At 33.3% G+C, this 15,387-nt stretch overlaps 1 protein-coding gene across 8 annotated transcripts in view; it reads left to right on the top strand.

Annotated features, from left to right (window-relative positions):
- Positions 1-15,387, top strand: part of tinc (transmembrane protein tincar) — a 140,200-nt gene that overhangs the window by 90,848 nt on the left and 33,965 nt on the right. For all 8 annotated transcript variants that reach the window (XM_014234613.3, XM_070111011.1, XM_036377421.2 and 5 more), the window contains 3 exons: positions 897-1,844; positions 3,163-3,278; positions 13,532-13,766. In XM_014234613.3, coding sequence (XP_014090088.2) covers positions 1,451-1,844; positions 3,163-3,278; positions 13,532-13,766 — 745 coding nt within the window. In that variant the 5' untranslated portion in view covers positions 897-1,450. The remainder of the gene's footprint in view (positions 1-896; positions 1,845-3,162; positions 3,279-13,531; positions 13,767-15,387) is intronic.

Below are 15,387 nucleotides of genomic sequence, written 5' to 3' on the forward strand. Positions count from 1 at the left end.
CGCTACAATTGTGAGAGGAATTTTGTTAATTTCGTTATTGAAATAAAAATATTCAATATCGCCAAGTATTTTAATTATCGTCATTATCTAAGCGTTACTAAATTACTAAAAATATCAATCACAGTTTACACATACGCATATTAAAATTCGTGTTAATTCACCGCGCTTTTTATTGCAAATTCACCTGGACATCCACACGTACGCTCAGTTAAAAATACAATTTAAATTCCAGTCAATTACTGCATATATATTAATTAAACGAAATTGTGTGTATAATGAAATATTTTATCTGTTAATTTTAATAAATGCAAACGTACACACGAGTATATACTATGCATATATATATGTACATATATAGATAACATCTAAATAAAGCCCACGGTTTTATTTTATTGATGTAAGACCTACTAACCTTATAACGAATTATAGCTGTACTAAAGACTAAAATAAAATTTTTTTTTTACGACTAGAGGTTTGGAACCCTGAGTTACCAATGGCCCATAATTCTGATTGTTTCGCTTTCATCTGTAGGGTTGTAAGTGAAAAGAGTGGAGATTATTGTCTAAGATCTTTGTAACGTATGAAATATTCTCATATAATCGATGATCCGCAAATCTTTTAGTCGAATATTCCAAAAATTCTTTATATAATGTCTGAATTTATGAAGGACCAATATGTCATCGAGAAAGAACCTTGATTAAAGACCTTTTTTTAAATTAGCGCTTGTAGTCGATGGTTATCCTAGAACATGTTGTTTGCTGGAACCGACAACGTAAAGTAAGCTTCCATAGCTCAAATCTACTGAATTTAAATTGGTCTTTAAAATTTTTAGCAGACCTTTTTGTTTTCCTCACTTATTTACTTAATTAATTTCGAATGCTCTTATTCATTTTCAGACCACCGTTATAAAACCGCGTGTAGCACATAAGCAAGAAGCAGAAAAAGACAAAGAAAAAAAATAAACTCGAGGAAAATACCAATGCAATTTACAATCACTATTATAGTAATGAAAAGATGTCAAATTCAGTTGCAGTTAGCAACAACAATAAAAACAAGGGAATTGACAGAACAGCAGTTTAATTGAAAATCCACAGAGAATGTTGCTTATAAATACAATAAGAACTAAATAAGAGAAAAAATTAATATAACAAAAAACTAGGGCATCATTGCTCTAGCATACTTACATACATGTTGAGAGGATAAGTACTAACGGGGAAACTATTTGGAGGTTAGGTGCCTTCAAACACGTTTCGCTGCACACAGAAAACTAAAGTACTAATCGAACCTACGCTCGATGATTCATCAGAGTTCTCGCAATTTGTTTAAATCTTGTTGTTGCCTGCGAGCATTGTAGTGGCTTACAGCAGGAACAACAAAAACGATTCCTACAAACTCAATTTAATATACTGAGTAAAAACACTGGCCCACACATATCACAGCAAACAGTTCGATGGGTAAGACGTGCCCTACGCCTAGCCTTAATTCGAGCATCTCGAATTCCGTTATAACGAATGCGAGCAGCAACCACAACCATCATCATCAGCAGCAGCAACACCAACAGCATCACCAGCACCAGCACCACCAGCAGTCTGTGCCGCTGCCACCACCACCACCGCCGCAACCGATACCACCGCAACAGCAACAACAACAACGCTTTCCACAAAAATACATGAATTCGAAGCGTAAACATGCCAACAATTACCACAACATGCTGATGCATCCGGGCGCACATCTGGATCACAACAATTACTTGCATTTGAATTCATTGTGGTCCATCTGGTATGGCGTTTTGCTGACGCTATTCCAAGGCTATTTGGCCGTGCATGGCGCCTATCGATTTCTCGGTAAGTAACTACAAGCACATCACTTTTGTGTCCACAATTAAATACATTTCGAAAATAATAATTGGAACAGTTTGTTGTATGAGTTCACTCATTAGAAGATTATTGTTGTTAACAGAGGTTGTTAGAAGATTGGGGGAGAAATGTATATGTTTGAACCTTTGGTGCTATAAGTTTTACGGTCGCACAACCAGTTGTTCGCAATATAGCCGCACGTTTCTACGATCTTCCATGTTATAAAATGTTGCTGTGTTAATATGCTGACTTAATATGTTTTCTCCGAACTAAGGTTCTATAGTTAAATTGAGATAAATTTGTTTTTGTTAGTCCAAGTTTCTTGAACACTTAAATACGAGTTTATGGCTGAACATTCCATTACTTACTAATATTAAAAATTTCACTTATTTATTCCACTTTAAACACTAATTTTTTCTGTTTACGTGAATGTATCAGAGGTTCCTATACTTATGGTAAACTCGAGTTTGTGACGCAAAATTCTATTACTTGTTTATATAATATAACTTAAACGTTTTTATACTTAGTTTATGATCGCAAAAACTACAATTTAAACTCAAAGTTTCTTTAACACTAAACTCAAGTTGGTGACCCTATCACTTACTTATTTTATTTGGTCTATGATATTATTTATTTCAACTTCAATTTTCAACTGACCTGTCTCGTCAGTTAAACACGGGATATCCTGTCTTAGATTGAATTTCTTAATACTAGAGATCACTTGTAGTATTTAATCTGCCATTGTGTTGTCTCACTTGAACATGTCATAGGATATTCATATACCTATGGTGATCTCAGTAATGGAACGATTTTAAATTTCATTTAATTACGATATTACGTTTATATTATGCAATTACATTCATTGTAAATCGTCCATTTCCAAACTGCTCCAGCGTAGATTAGATTAGATCGATTATCCTCTCGTTTGATTAGCTGAAGATATGGCATATCTAATCTAGACCTATAACAGATTTAGAAATTTACAATTGGTGTGTTCAAAAGCAGCTCACCCGACAAATCAAGAAATATTTTGCTTTCAACATAATTAAACCAGTCACAAAAAATCCTCTAATTCTCTGTGTATTTTTGTACAAGTATACTAGAAAGTATTTATTAGTTGTATTTTGGTTATTAGAAAATTTCGTACTTATACTTATGCATTTTATATAGACAATTTAATGTTATATTATTTCGATTTCATTCATTCTATGTACTTACACTATTCTCCACCATCATTTCTTCCTCTGGTTCATTACAACTGTCACCTGCTGCATAACATTCGTCCGTTTTAACTTCTGCCGACCAGGATGTTCGTTGATATCGTGGAAAATTGAGCCGGTCGCTGAATTGAATCTGCAAATTGTGCTTTCCGGCGTTGTCTTCATTTTACTACCGTTCTTCTTTGCTTCGGCTGTTTTTAAGGTAAGTAAATACGTCTGTGTATATTACAGGTAACTTTTGAACACATGGAGGTGTTTGTGTGGCGAATACTTTTAGTTGTATGAATTGGTGTGAATTTAATAGAGCAGTGGAAAATTCACTTCCTCATAAAATTGTATAACATCTACTATACAAATGTATTAGGGTAAGCAAAAAAAAAAAAAAAAAAATTATAATATAAAATTTATGGTTTAAATTGAACTATTAAGCTTTAAGAAGTGAAAAAATAAATATTGGATTATATTCGAGTCTCAAATTTGTATTTTTATACTTAAGATAAAGATTTTTACTAGAAATCAAAATACCTATCCTAGCTAAGGTCGACCTAAACTGCTTTTAATGTATTGTGACAGCTATTTTCATGAAAATGGTTCTGCCTAGCATTCCAAGTGGCACAAAAAAATATATATTTTCTTCTATAATGTATGTCCTAAGGAAACGCCTTGTTCACTGATTTCTGAATCCTTAGCAGTTTTATTGTGAAAAACCACGTTTTCAACCCTAATCAACTCAATCCGTATAAATTTAAAATACATTACTCTGATTTTGTAAAAATCTGCTTTGAAATATCAGTCATAAGTAATTGTTTAATATTAGTGACTGAATACTAAGTAACTTGTTAAACAGCCACAACCAAATCAAAATCTACTATAGCGAGCATGCAACAATATTCCGCTGGCCACAGAAATATTCCGCTGTAATACATGGCAACTGTTGCAATACCGTTATGCCGCTACGGCAACTCCAATGTAACACAATTAACTGCCACCAAGTTGGATAATTTAATTTTTTTGTGCGCACTTCCATCAACATGTTTATTTGTATACGATTATGTTGTTGCCGTTGTTGTTATTATTGTTGTTTACAAAAGCACTAAATTTCGCATAGCTTTGCTGTATTTTATACACCAACAATTATTATTAAATGTATACAGTAGCAGACCATATGTTGGTAGTGCTGCAGACTACAAGCTACAAAAGCAACAATTGGAAGAACAACAACAAAAATTACACAAAAATCAGAGCAAACTGCCGACGACGGTCTAGCAACGCCACTGCCTGTCCTGTTGTTTCGACAACGGGCCGGATCGTAACAAAGAGCAATTTATACATTCAAAGCGCAAAAGTAGCAAAAGCAATGGCGGTCTAACATACATACATACATATTATATGCATATACATATATTTGTATATTTGTATATGTATGCACTGGCAAAACATACACTAAAATCATAATGAAGTGCCGCAAGAACAAGAGTTGGCAAAAACATAATGACTGCACTCAGCCAATGCGAACATAACAACAACGCGCTGCAATAACCACGAATGTGTGTGTGTGAGTGTATATGTAAACATATACATATTTATGTGTATATGGCGCACCTACAACAGCGTTGCTGGTGGAAAATTCATGTTGGGCAACACTATCGCGCTTTCAAGCCTTCTCGTCCTCAACTAACGGCACTTAAAGCGCACTGCCGTCATGCCACGTCGACTTTTACATTCAAACAAGCGCGCATGGCTATGCATGTATGCATGTGTGTGGTGTGTGTGTTTGTAAGTTCTTTCATTTGTTTGTATATCAGTGTTTTCCTCTGTGGCCAGAATCGTGCTATGCGGCACCGCTTTTTATCAGGATAATAAATGCAATTATAGGTTTTTCATATTCCGCCTTTTGTTTATTGTCTGTGTCGCGACTCGATTGTATATGTATGTATATGTGATACTGACGAGGCAATTCATACACATACCTACATATGTATATAGCAATTTTATACAGCACCCTTACCATAGCAATGTTTTTTGAACACAGAAAAATTTACTTATTGGAGGAAAATATTTAGTAAAGAAATAAAGTCATTGTGTAGTTCTTTGTGAAAAACCGTTGTGCCACACACACATGTGTATATACATACATATAGCAATGTCTAACCATTTATGTATACTTAGAGCGACTGCTTGCACCGCCTTAAGTGGTTTTGTATATGTGTAAATTAACAGTTGTAAATTTATGTAGTTATTACCTGTTTTTCTTGATTCAAGCAGCTCGTGTTTGCAAGTGGGGAATTGGCGTAATAAAGGTGTTTAGTTTTAAATAACTCAATACTAATGCGGATAATGATTTATAGCATCTTTGAACGAAACTGGTGCCTAATCTTGAATTATATTCTACAATTTCGCAAATATTTTCCACCTTTTATATTATCCTCCACTCAGGCTTATACATTAACGGTTGAGCAGGGCTGCAAATAATGCATTAAAAAATAAATAAATTGACATTTGAGCTAAAGTTTTTTCTATTTTGTAATCCCCAATACGGGAATAAAAAGTAAAAAAAAAAATTTTAATCGCGTATACCGGGTTAAAAAATAAAAAAATATTTATTTCCAAAAACCGTATTAAAAATTTAATCAAAAATTTAATTTTAGTTTTTTTATCCAAACTACCGGATTGAAAAATTAAAAAGAAAAAAAAAATGAATCTTAAGCATTTAATTAATAATTAAAAAAATACTTTATTTTAGAATTAGCATTTTTTCACGTTCACTCTAATCAAAAAATAATATTTCCAATTATCAATTTTTAATCTCAATCAAAATCAAATTTATTTATTATTCAACCCCAACATCGGGATTAAAAAATTAAAATTTCCGAAAAATCCAAAATTTTTAAATATTTTATTACCGAAAAATATTTTCTAATTTTCTGTGTGATGAGGGACGATGGCACTGTGAGGCACCACCATCCTCTTCGATGAATTTCTGTTACGAGAAGTCTATTTCTTTGTATGCTCGTTTGTGATATGTGCTGTTTCATATCCAGCCTGCTGCCGGGTAACATATAGCATAGATATCTCTTCAATGTTGCCTCTACTTTATTTTATATTCAGTCTCACTTATGACATCACTCCATCTACATAAAATTCCCTAAACAAGGTTATGAGTGCTTCTCCATCAGCAACGTAAAGGATTCTCATATTATACGACAAAACTTCATGACGGTTTATATATCACTGCGATCCTACTGTTTAGTTATACATTTGAGAAAGCAGTTTCATACGTTTTACATCAGTTCATACCATATAGCTCCGTCTGAATTTAGTCTCATATTACTTGGTGGCCTTAAACTTTAAAATAACTATTGCAGATTTATATTAGAGAAAAAGTAATAATAATGTAATTCTTGACCGATTTTTGGGAGTGAAGAAGGAAGTAAAGCCAACATTTTCATACGAATTATTTTTTCACCATTTATACGTTACACCGAACGCAGTTAGACGGATTAGATATGAGATTTTGCAGATGATTTAGCAGAATCTAAAATGTCAGAGCGAAGAACACTAAAACTAAATTACTTTAACTGCTATTCTGATTAATTATTTAAAAAATTGCATTAGCAACAATGTGAAAACAAAATATATTTTAAATTACTGATAATCAAGAGAAAAAGTTATTAATAAAAGCCAGTACTAAAAACGTTGTAACAAAAAAATTTAGAGCAAAGAAATAAAAAAGCATAACCGTAACAGCAGCAACAAAAAAGAGAAACATGAAGCACTGAATAACTTTAAAAGCTAGACTTTAAATCGTACCCGGAGCAGTGAAAGAGCAACCAAACTAACACACATTGCTTGCCGCCTGACTAAGCAATGAATATTGGCTCTAGTGCAAATTAAATGGATGCCGAAAATCCGTAAAGCGGATGGATGAGAGGACGCACTGTTTCAATGTTTGATGGGAAAAGTCGGAAATTGTGGGGAGTATACGGCATTTACTATACTCACAAAGTACAACGTTTTTGTTGTTGCTGTCATTCTGAATGTATTCAAAGGAAGCTGACAGCATAAACAAAAGCACTATAACTCTGCATTTATGCGAAGCACACAAACACACACATACATAGACGAAAGCCACAAAAGCGCTAAATACTGAGCGATAACAGAGAATTTTCATATTTACCGAGAGCTGCCAGACTTTTGATGGTCTCATTGACGTAGCCATTGTCCATTTGTTGGGCAGTGGCCAGACTGTTGCTTTATAACTTTATGGAGTATAGTAGTGTGACTCTAAACTGCCGACTGATTGTCTCTATGTCTGCACTTATATGCATGTGTGTATATGTGTTGTATATGTGAGTGTTCATGAATATCCACAATATGCTAGCCTGCATCACAATGCTCTCTATCTAGCCTCTTTCAATATGCAACATGCCGCAAATTCGGCTGCTTCAGTCCGCAGCACCAGCAGCTACTTCCTAACAAAAACTGTATGTTTGTATGTGAGTGTATATTACAAAATATCTACAGTGTGGCACTCAACAGTTTATGAATGCAGTCCACGATAGAAGACTAAATACGCTTTTGTATTCAAATAGTAGCCTATCTGCAGGCGCATTGATTTATTTTCCCCATGCAAACGTCGTATATTATAATAACCCACGATAACAATAAAAGGGACGGTAAAGTAACAAAACACGAAACTGCACATTTATGTGTGGTTCTGATAGTTGCAATTATTATTACAAAATGCTTGATGAACTCCATAATGGCCATATTTCTATATATGTATGTACTTATGTATGTATGTAGAAATTTTGTATAATCCGAATAGTTAACTATATAATCGTGTATGAGCACTCGTCAATTTTTCTAAAGTGTTTTCATATCAAAAGTGTCGGTTCATTGTAGTTCAACAGTTTAACTAGATTTGCGCATCAACAACTTCTCTCTGGTAGCAAAAACAGCAAGAGCCGTATGTAAAATCATAAAATTGTATGAAAACGTTTAAATATGAGCAAGCATTTACATAGATACATACATATATATGTTTCTGGATATTTGCATGCAACAGACAATATTTAAAATTTAAGTCTCCAACAACAAGTATCTACTTTGCCACAAAACCGCAAAACTTAATGGTATTCTGTGGTTAGGGTTAGTGGAGGCGACAATTATGTGCTTACGTGTGCAGCAAATATGCTTAATCCAAGTATGCTAAGTCTGTGGTTGCACTGTCGATAGATTCGTATACATACATATGTAGATATGCATTTTCTTAATTTTGTTTCTGTTTGTCATTTTTTTTTTTTTTTTTTTATCAGAGAAGACTTGAAAGTATATGAAAAATTATATATATCTCAGTTGAAAGTTTAACAGTTCACGAACTTACGGACTTATCTTTATTGTCCACTATTATCGTGTTTTTTTGATTATGTAGAAGTATTTTGGTCACTGTTCATTCGCCATTTGTCAAATTGAAAGCAATTTGGTGGTCGATTATACCTAATATTCAAGAATCGAACTAAGATCAGTCAAGAAGTCTCATTGCAGCTTCAAAATTTGTATTTGCTTTCTTAAAGCAAATTATGAACACCATGGTAGATGTTTTCCGCATTTTCGAATTGGCATAATTTGACGGGCTTTGAGCTAAAAGTTCTGTTGTAGAAGGCCCTAATTCTCCTAATTCTCGAAAATATGTATATAAAAACACACTTTATTTAAACTCTTCCCCAGAATCTTGTTAATGACTAACCGGCCAACTGTACCAACTAATAATATACATGGTTAAAGGAAGCAGCTTTATTTTAATCAATAAGCGTTCAGCGATTTTAACTTTGATATTATGGTATGTCGATATTGTTACTGATGTAGATCGTTATGTAACCAAAGAGTACCTTACAGCTATAAATTAACCATGGGAAATCACTAAAACTTGGGCTCTTTTAAAGCTCGAATGTTGTGTAGTGATTACTTTATTTCAAAGGTGCATGTAAGTACACCAAAGCGTATGAGTAACGTTATAAGTGTTTAATGCTGATTGAAATTCAGACTTAAGCTGTGCAGTAATTCTAATTGTACTATTGTATTTTACATTTTTGGGTTCGAAAAAATTACCTTTGAAGGTGACTAGCAATTTTTATAAGATTGTTTTAACATACATTTTCTACAATAATATGCTAATGTAATATTATACATATCCATATAACTTAACTAAAATATATTCAAAAATCATTGAAAAATTAAAATGTTATAGGCTGAAATTGTTTTTGACTCATATTTCATTTCTTTCTATTTCATATAAAAATAATACCAAAATTTCTAATTAAATTTTTAAATAGTTATTTTGTTAGATGAGTTTTTATTGCGTGAGTACTCTTAGACATAATCTGAAACTTGGTAGCCTTGCCATGCATCGCTCAGTGCAAGTTGCCAATGACTGCGCAGTGGTGCAACAGTGAGTACTTAAGCACACACACCCACATTTTTATATGAATAGCTCCACACACACTTGAACCGCTTGTGTGCCCATAACACAATATACAATTACATATACAATTTTGCATATGCAAAAATATGGAGGCGCACAACCACTAACATATGACCATGCTTATGAAATATATACATACGTACATGCATATTAGGGTGTCCGTTATTTCACTAAGTTTATTATTTTTTTTTTGTGCTTACTTGCCCTGAAGTTTCAGTTTTTATTAAGTTAAAAATTTTTCCAACGTTAGCAAGTTCTTTATTTTCGATTTAAACCGTGCCCAAATCATTTTACTTTTCCCATGTATTTACCATGAGTTTAATCTTTTGTATTAAGCAAATAAACCTACAACTCTGAAAAATAATATTTTAATATAAAAATTTACTCTCTACAAAAAAGTTCTTAATACATTTTTCAATAAAAAAAATTCGTTTAGAAGTCAAATGTACTGCTTAAATTGAGTGCAATGGTAAAAACTGAAAGTTAGGCGTTAGCAAAAAATATCAACTTTGCAGCTAACAGACACCCTAATGCATATGCATGAAAGTGTCTGTATAAGTATACAACAACTACGAGCGCACATGCATACTCTTCCAAAAGTTTGTGAATTTGCATCATTTTTTCCGTGGGTTTTTACGCTTGCGCACAAGTGCACTTCAATTGGTTGCATAAAAAGTGCAGAGCAGCAAAATGCACAACTTTCTTTGTGTCACTCTATATTACAGCCTGCCACTTGCATATTCATGCACGCAAACACACGCACACACACGCCTATGCTCTTGCTTTACGCATAATCTCACAAGCGTCTAAGAGGACCACATATCGTTGGTGAAACTAGTAATAAGGCAACGGCTGTCGAATGCCATACTTTCAATATGCTTACATTTGTGTACGGCTGTATGTGTTGATGTATGACAAACGTCGAACTTTTCGTTGCGCTCACCCACTGCACGACTGCCATCTTCTGATTCGCTTGTAACACAGTTTTCAAGCCCCAGCACGCAGACTACAATACTTTTACACTAACATTTGCACTACTTACATACTTTCAAGTTGAATATGTTTGTTTTTGTACTTTTTGTTTGTAATCTTTTTTTTAGTTTTAGTTTTGGATTTTTATTTGTTCTTGCACTACTTTTTCGCTTCATAAAATATAAGTACCTTACAGGTGAGTATGTCGCAGGGTAGGTAAATGTGTGGGCAGCTCAGAAAAGTACTAGGCATGTGCATATGTAGTAAAATGGTCCATGTTTTGCATACCAATTTTGTTTTTTACTTCACCAAGTGCTTAAACTTTAGTTGGCTTGTTTGCATTTCCCTTTTTATTGAATAGAATAAAAAACTTCAACAAAAACTAATATGTGGAAAACGCCGCAAAATATTCAATAAACCATGGTTTTTATAGATTTATATTTGTACATATTATATATGTGTTATATATGTATTTAACCGTTCGTATTTAAGCGGGAGAAGTTTTCGATTAAATGAAAAAATGGAAGAAACTTGAGAAATTACCTACATTTTAATGTTTTCTGGGACAACTTAAATCTAATAACGAATGTCTTTAAATGAAATATAAAAGTACGAAGCTGCATTTCTAGTTCGGAAAGTACGCTATTGTAGTGATATTTAATATAGAACAGATAAAAATAAACTTACCTTTGCAAATGGATGATATTTGGATCGTTGATATTAACATTTCTTTCACTTGTCTTCTCTTGTAGTCGAAGAGTTACGTTACATTAGTAGATTTATGCGGTAAAACATAAATTTTAAGACTCAATTGCAATCTGTACGGTTGAAAGCATAAATATCTACTGCCAAATCTGAAAAAAAAACACGTTTGTCCTGTCAATAGTGGGCGAACCTATAACGTATACCAAATAATTTTAGAACACCGAAAACTGCATATCTCTTTTTAGTTTGGGCAGAGTTGTGAAGCTTGATTGAGGAAAACTAAAATGTGCGAATTACGCTCTCAAAATAACATAAACATTTCTTTTACTCTCTTCCACTGAGACAACAGCAGTTTGAGTACAAATGTAAAAAATATAAAAGCAAATATTTATTACTTACTCACGTACTTTTACATAGGTAGTTTATCAGCTTTAATTTTGCTTTGCCTTTATTCATGGCATTCATCCATCGCATACTTTGTGCGCTTAGACAAACTTATTTACTTTATTTTCAATTTAAATATTATTTAACTTTCCCTTGCTGTTGTACTGTTGTACACACACTAACACTAGGCATATTCTCTATTCCATTTCTCTTCATACAACTTGTTTACGCGTATTTGTCTTTGATATAAGCGTATACTATTGAGCAAAAGAAGTCCACTTTCAATAAAAGCGACTAGCTCTTCTTGTTTCTTTGTTGTCTAATACCTCTTCCTACTCATTTGGAAAAGTTTTAATTCCATTTCTTAGCTACAACAGAATCTTCTAACAATCGAAGAAATACCAACGCAAGGACATTGCAGCTTACAACCCTTTGGTATGTGACACTATGCTTTATTGCATTGCTCCGTGTTATGTGTGAAGTCATGTGGAAGAATTTGCAGATAAAAAGTAGAATTAATTCAATGTAAAAGCTTGTTGCAAAACACTGTTTTATAATTGCTACTTTTAATTTAATATAAGAAGTAAATGTCTTTTTGTCAGTACTTTTGCATGTTGCCTGAGATTTTAGAAATGCTCTTGTGCATGCTAATCTTAAGCACAATTGCTGAGATAACTACGCCTATATCAATCAATTTAAAAGAAGGGAGAATCGAGACACTCGTAGGTAATGCATTATCTCGACGTTATGATCCTCACTGTTTTCAAACATACCATTGGCAAACCCGGCCGAACGTAGTTATTCTTTATTATCTTCAAAATCAAAAAAAGAGTCTGTATTATTTGAATAGGAATTTAAGGGTTTTTATAAAATTCTACTTTTGGAACTGCCTCGTGACTTTTCCCTAGTTTCTCATACAAAGATTTTTAGCATTAGCTCTTTACTTGACCACCACAAGAACAAAGTTATCAAACGATTTCAGATTATTTAGATACCAATAAGCTTACACAATACTTATTCCAGAAAAGGCATTTGTCAGCAAGCTATTTCATAAAAAAATAGTTGTTATAGGTATTTTTATTAACTTTCGCTCTGTATTTTTAATAACCCATATTTTTTGATGCCATCGTCATTCTTCTGTTCATATAACTGTGCCGCTCGTGCCTGTGTGCCTATAAAATAAGTTTCTTCCAACGTTATAGTTTTTTAATATATTTATTAAACTAGTTATATAATACTTCTATAGATTCTGTGCAACGTGGAAGGTAGTAAGTCCTCACCGCGTTGAGCTTCTTTGTGAGGAGGGTGAAGATGGTTTTCCTCATCAATATAAAATTCATATGTAAGCTATGTATCGGGATTCTTTGAACTGTGACTTTTGCCTTGTTGCATCAATGACATCATTATCCTTTTTAACCTTTTTATATTTCCTGAGTTTAATTAAATCGTCACCGAACTTTTAATACGTAACAATTAAATGAAAAAGGGTGTATATATCAGCTGACAAACAAAAACACCTTTAAATCGATAAACATTGCATTATTACTCTCGTTGGTCTTGATCGAAATGAACATGAATTGCAAATTTATTTAATATATGTACGTTTATGGTAGCCAGTGTGTACAGTAGAGCAAATATTTCTTTATGAAGCATACTATATATGACAAGCGCACAGCGTTGCATCGAGCAAAGGAAGTTTTACACGTACACATTGTCGACAGCTTTATTATGCATTTTTAATACTTTGGCTCTGGTCTCTCAGCCGAACTGTCAACAATTTCTCGTAGAGTGGCTCAATCGCTCGCGCATACATATACGTAAATGTATGCATACGAGTATAGACCTTTACGCCCACCACTTTGTATGTTGTAGTTTTAATTACATATTTCTTTATGTTTGTTCAATTTCAGGTGGGCAACTTGGCTAACGATGGCATCAAATTGGCGACTGGTTCGAAAGAGCGCCGCTGCTCCATGTCACCACATGACGGGCTCGAGGAGGAGGCACGCGGTGGTACCCTACGCGCACTGTGGACACATGGCGGCCCAACATCGTCATTTGTACACATCGTCATCGCTGTATGTTTGCTGTTGCCACGCCTACTCTTGGAGGCTAGAATAATTGAAAACGGACTGCTGCCAAGAGGTAATTACACAACGTACCAACGCCGTTCAAATCAAACGAAGCCAAAAACCAAAACCCTCAAAACCAAAGTGTAAATGTTGTCACGTCAGCGCGTGTTGACTGTTGACTAGTGGCTGGTTGACGGACTATCCGACCAACTGATTTTCTCAGCTAATAGATACATACGATACATACATATGAATTTATATTACATACATATCTACATATAGGCTCTGCACGTATATACAGTAAAGGGAAATAGGGAGGCGTGTTTCAGTAATATAAAACAACGGATGCCGAATATGTTCGAAATAGGCCGTTAAATTTATGTGGTTCCTAAATTTTATCGCAGACTTATGCTAAAAAAGTTTATAGATTATATAATGAGATTATATACAGATCAGTGTATACCTTTCCCTTTCCCGGATACACCCAATATAGTGATTTACTCATTTGACTGTTGCTCGAAAATCCCGCGAAAGCTGTCATAAGTGTTGTCACATCGGCCACAGTGGCTAATACTTCACTCATATAAATATATATCTATGTCTATAATGTGAATTCATTTAGTGGTTGGATACTTAAATCTTTTTAAATTGAAATTAATTGTTTATAATGTTTGCACTTTTATGCGCTTCATCAATTGTTCGGTTAATACCAATTTAATTAAAATTACTTCTGATAGTTTTTACAAGCGTGTCGGTCGATAATAATTTTATTTATATATTGCGGTTATGGTGTATACTTGTATATATAATTTCTCGAATTTCTCTGAACACAAAGTTAAAAGGCAAAACTTGATTTTGTGCAGTTTGGAGAAAACACTTTGACACTTTCATTACAGTAACTAAAAAGTGAAATTGGTGTTACTAAAGTTTATACCATTATGTAGTAGATATTGCATTTGCGTGTAGGAGAGTGTCTTGCGACATATTTATTTCTGTGTTTAACTCAACTTTTGCAGTTTTGCTGGGTAGCTGCGATTTATGTGCAATTTTTTGTGATATTGTAACTCTTTAACGTCGATTTAACATGAATATCATTGTTGCCAGATTGCTTCACATTTACCACTATTGTTTAAATAATTAATTTTAATTATTGTTTACTTTCTGGCTTATTGTTACTCTTTCCGTTTTTTTGTTTTTTTTTTTACATAACAGCCTTATTCACTCTATAAAATTTATTTTTATATTTAATTTCAATTACGAGCTGTCAAACAATAGTTGCATATTTTTGAAAAATATATGCTGATTTTATATTGAATGAAAATTTTGTGTAAAAGTAACTTTAATAATATTACTAAAACGCTTGAATTGTAACCGGAGATTGGGCCGAAGTTTTCATTTGATTTTAGTTGAGCACATTTGTGTTGACCTATAAGCGGCATATACAAGTTACTTTTTCTATTATTTTGTGTGATATTTTTATTAACTATAATGGGTCAATAAATTTTGGAATATACGAATTTTGGATTTAATTTTAACTGAGTTTGAAATCAAAAACCATCGACGAGGTAATCACACATACGATTTCGCCAATCGCTTAATTTAATTAGCCAATTGAATTATAACGCTGCCATGTTAAATAACGGTAATGAAAATAGCATTCAGTGAAGCGCCAAATTGTGGTTTGCTTTGATCGC

The sequence above is a fragment of the Bactrocera oleae genome, chromosome 2, assembly GCF_042242935.1.
Source record: "Bactrocera oleae isolate idBacOlea1 chromosome 2, idBacOlea1, whole genome shotgun sequence".
Taxonomy (NCBI): domain Eukaryota; kingdom Metazoa; phylum Arthropoda; class Insecta; order Diptera; family Tephritidae; genus Bactrocera; species Bactrocera oleae.